Source organism: Lathyrus oleraceus, chromosome 7 (assembly GCF_024323335.1).
Source record: "Lathyrus oleraceus cultivar Zhongwan6 chromosome 7, CAAS_Psat_ZW6_1.0, whole genome shotgun sequence".
Classification (NCBI taxonomy): domain Eukaryota; kingdom Viridiplantae; phylum Streptophyta; class Magnoliopsida; order Fabales; family Fabaceae; genus Lathyrus; species Lathyrus oleraceus.
In genome coordinates, this window is record NC_066585.1 from 425,514,206 (window position 1) to 425,517,893 (window position 3,688).

Here is a 3,688-nt window from a genome sequence, read left to right on the forward strand (position 1 = left end):
ACTCACTTGGGTGTAGAGTGTACCATCCATAACTTGAACAAATGCCTGCGAAAAAAAATATCCAGCAGTATATATCATCAAATAGTGACACAACAGAGGGGGAAGCGGTTTATTGTCCTCCAAGCATTGTATTGATGGAAGCAGAGGCTGCTCTTTATCGGGGAATTGTTTGCAAGCATTTGCAGTCAGAAGCACATGCCTTAGGCTCTGATGCTGCAGCCACAGTGGGTACCGAAGCAGAAGTATATGCTGCAGAAGCATCAGATAAAAATGATCTTCTAGAAAATTGCTGGTTTGATTGTCATTGAAGGAATTAAGGTGCTGAAAAATGACGTTAATAGATGTAGAATGACATATTATCTGGAACGCCCATCAAGAAACCTGCTACTTATGCCAGTGGAGCCGTTTGAACCAAACAAATCGTGTTATGTTTGCTCTGAGAGTCCGATATTGCTTGAAATAAATACAAACCGCTCAAAGTTGAAGGACGTTGCTGAAAAGATCATCAAGGCTAAGCTTGGGATGAACCTTCCACTTATTATGAATGCTTCAAACCTTCTCTATGAGGCTGGTCATATTGAGGACGACATTGTTGCAATTTATGATGCCAATCTTGAAAAGGTCCTAGCTGATTTTCCTTCTCCTGTAACTGGTGGTACAATGCTTATAGTAGAGGATTTTCAACAGAAATTGAAATGCGATATCAATATAAAACACAGAGAGGAATTTGATGAAGAGAAAGAACCTGATGGAATGGTTCTCTCAGGATGGACAGCAACCGCAGAAACAACGACCTTCACTGATTGTGCTGGATGCCTTTCGACATTTACAAATAGACGGTTCAATAGTGATATTGTCCTTAATGCAATTGCATTTCTTCGTTTCTGTGCAGTCAGACTTGCTGATGGAGGACTTGTATGCAATAAGAAGAGCAGTACTGATGGCTCATCACCATGATTTGACAAATGATGAGTATGATGATGACAATCTGCAAACGGCCATATATGTTGTCTCAAGAACAAAGAATCGTATTGCTATGCAGCTACTTATTTTATAGGTTACAACTGATCTATACAAAAAAAAAAACACCAACAATCCTTATCAGCAGACAACGTCAAACACAACAAGTTCGGCGTAAATTCACCAAGTTTACGATGTACATGAAGAGCATGAACAAGGATTAAAATTTTACAATTTGCTGCCTTGGGAGTCCTGGACCAGTCTGCGATCGAACGTTATGACAATGCCAATTCGGCAGCATATGAGGATGACAGCCATGAAAGGGATGGCCGGCATGGATATCTTTGCAGTGATAAAACTAGAACTCTAATTGTGACAAAAATCTTGTTGAGGTTTTTGCAAAAGGAGTGGATGCTGAAACCGTTGTTTTGATGATCGCTCAAGCTTCAAGACTGGAAAATCAAGATGCAATAGACACCGCCATAGTTGCGACGCTAGCTGATCCAAAAGAGGCACGTGCTGGTGTAGAAGAAGTGCATTTCCTTCCATTAAGTCCTACCAATAAGCGGACATCAGTGACTTATATTGATCAAGAGGTTAAAATACATAGAGTGAGCAAAGGTGCACCAGAACAGACCCCAAACCTGGCGCACAATGAGACCGACTTTAAGCGTAAGAGTTCGAAGCCAGAGCTATCCTGCATAAATGAAGAAAATACAAGCTTGAATGATAAGATATTGGGATTTCCAAAAGAAATAGAGTGATATTTGTCAAAAAAAACTTTATCAATAAAGGTCTCCTCACATGATCCTGCAACGTCATGACATCATATTAGGACGACGTTACATGAGCAAACCATGCAAACTTTGTGAAATGGTCCATTCACTAGCCGACACACCAAGAAACCAAGCCTGCAGCATCCCGTTGCCAAACCTACCAATTCACAATGCAATTGTCAGTTGAACATGGCACCAACAACAGGTTGTAGCAGAAAATTATTGCAATCCTGTACCAGTTACATTTCCTACCTTTTCACTTGAATCACCTCCATTTTTCCAAGTGCAAAAGCGACCTTTACTTCTTTAGCTTCCATGCTTTTAAAAGGAATCAAAAGTTGGCTCTGCTGTTTACCTCTTTCCGTTGAAATTGAAATCAATAATGCACGATTGCTGGCGACGGAATCAAGGCGGAGGTCTTCCATGTGGGACTTGTTGAATCACTGAGATTTGAATTGTGATTGTTGTTGCTCCCATTCTAGTGGTTTTGATGCAATTTGTTTGGTGAAAGCAATAGCAAATGTCACAAAAGTCAGTACCCAAAACAAAAAAAAATCAAAATAGAAACTCAACTCAAGTCTTTGAAAACAAGGAGTCAAAAAGTGTTTAAATTGAGCATTTTCAAATACATCAGTAAAAGTGAGTTTTGCCTAAAGAAAAACAGACTACCCCGAACAACCAACTTTCATTGTTTTGAGGCCCGAGAAAAGTTTCAAATTAGAAAAACTCACACCTTCAACTGAGTACTCTTGCAAGGCTTCTATATTCAGTAGCACGGGGATTTTGGGTGCGGCAGAAGCTAAATGGATGACGCCTTGTGAACCGCCATCAAAACTTGTGACAAATTGAAAACCATTCTTCAACTCTGAACATATATGCACAAGGACTTGCACTCGCTATAAAGCGACACCGAACCTCAAAGTTGCAAGAATTTTCACTGCAGTAAAAACAAACAAATTAGCAAGGTGGTAAAAATTCAACAAATACCCCAAAAGAGAATCCAGACGAATTCAAAGCAAGAAAGCATAAGATCGTATTACCTTTTCAGATTGAGTACCAAATTGAGGCAAACAAACTGAGCACCTTAAAGCACTCCCAAGAGCATGCCCTTTTGATCTCCATAAGCTGAATCAAAAACCCTAACCAGATGAGTATAAAAAAGAGGTGAGATAACGGCGAAAAACCCTAGAAAAGAGAGGCAGAACGAAATTTGGAAGGAACATAAAAAAAACCCTTATACCAAAAGCTCTTGCAACCATGCCGCTCAGATTCGTCATTAGAACCTGAGTGTGTCTTGAGCTAAACCGCATCACCTCCTCACAGACGTAACAATATCACTGTAAGCAAAAGAGCACGATCATGAAGAACTTGGAGTAGAAGTAGAGGACTCGAAGAAATAGGAAGGGTATAAAAGCACATACATATTCATCTGCCTCCGAAGAATCTCAATCTGGTAGTTCTTTTCTTCTCTCTTCTTCATTATGTTGTACTTGGATTTATGCTGATACCGCCGAATGTATGCGTAACTCATTTTTTTCGTGCGTGATTTACGTCTCTGCAAATGATTTGTTATGTTCTTTCATGCGGTGTTTAGGTTCGGTTTGTGATTAGGGTTCATGAAATCGGTATATATTGAGCGCATGTATTCCCTTAATGCTTAAATTTGCTTTGCAATTGAAGAAGAGAAGTAGAACTTTGGTTTTCTGCGAGCCCTTTTTAGAGTAGAAGGAGGTAAACATTTTGAGCAGAGAGGGAGAAGTTAAGGTGTTTGGGGACTCTGTTTCTTTCTTTTCCCTAGGGGGTCTGGTTTAATTTCTTGAGGGCTTGTTGATGACAAGGCTCTTTGCCACTTCCCAAGGTTGTCTACCGTTTCATTTTTCCCTCTGCATAAATGACTTGTTTTTTCCGTCACCCCATGTGACCGTTCGTATTGGAGAACTTTCGTTTCCTCA

The 3,688-nt window shown here is 40.0% G+C and overlaps 2 protein-coding genes across 2 annotated transcripts; both read left to right on the forward strand.

Annotated features, from left to right (window-relative positions):
* The first annotated feature begins 348 nt into the window (after positions 1 to 348).
* Positions 349 to 957, forward strand: LOC127104178 (SUMO-activating enzyme subunit 2-like). Its single transcript, XM_051041378.1, has one exon. The coding sequence runs from the start codon at positions 349 to 351 to the stop codon at positions 955 to 957; it is 609 nt and encodes a 202-aa protein (XP_050897335.1).
* A 286-nt stretch (positions 958 to 1,243) lies between these two features.
* LOC127104179 (plasma membrane ATPase 2-like) lies at positions 1,244 to 1,724 on the forward strand. The gene is made up of 2 exons (XM_051041379.1): positions 1,244 to 1,309; positions 1,353 to 1,724. Exons 1-2 carry the CDS (start codon positions 1,244 to 1,246, stop codon positions 1,722 to 1,724), a joined length of 438 nt encoding a protein of 145 aa, XP_050897336.1.
* The last annotated feature ends 1,964 nt before the right edge of the window (positions 1,725 to 3,688 follow it).

Bases quoted from the DNA above. Each gene is read 5' to 3' on its own strand.
- LOC127104178 (XM_051041378.1), top strand. From the start codon at position 349: ATGACATATTATCTGGAACGCCCATCAAGAAACCTGCTACTTATGCCA.
- LOC127104179 (XM_051041379.1), top strand. From the start codon at position 1,244: ATGCCAATTCGGCAGCATATGAGGATGACAGCCATGAAAGGGATGGCC. The intron at 1,310-1,352 runs GTGATAAAACTA...AATCTTGTTGAG, and splicing joins CCGGCATGGATATCTTTGCA to GTTTTTGCAAAAGGAGTGGA.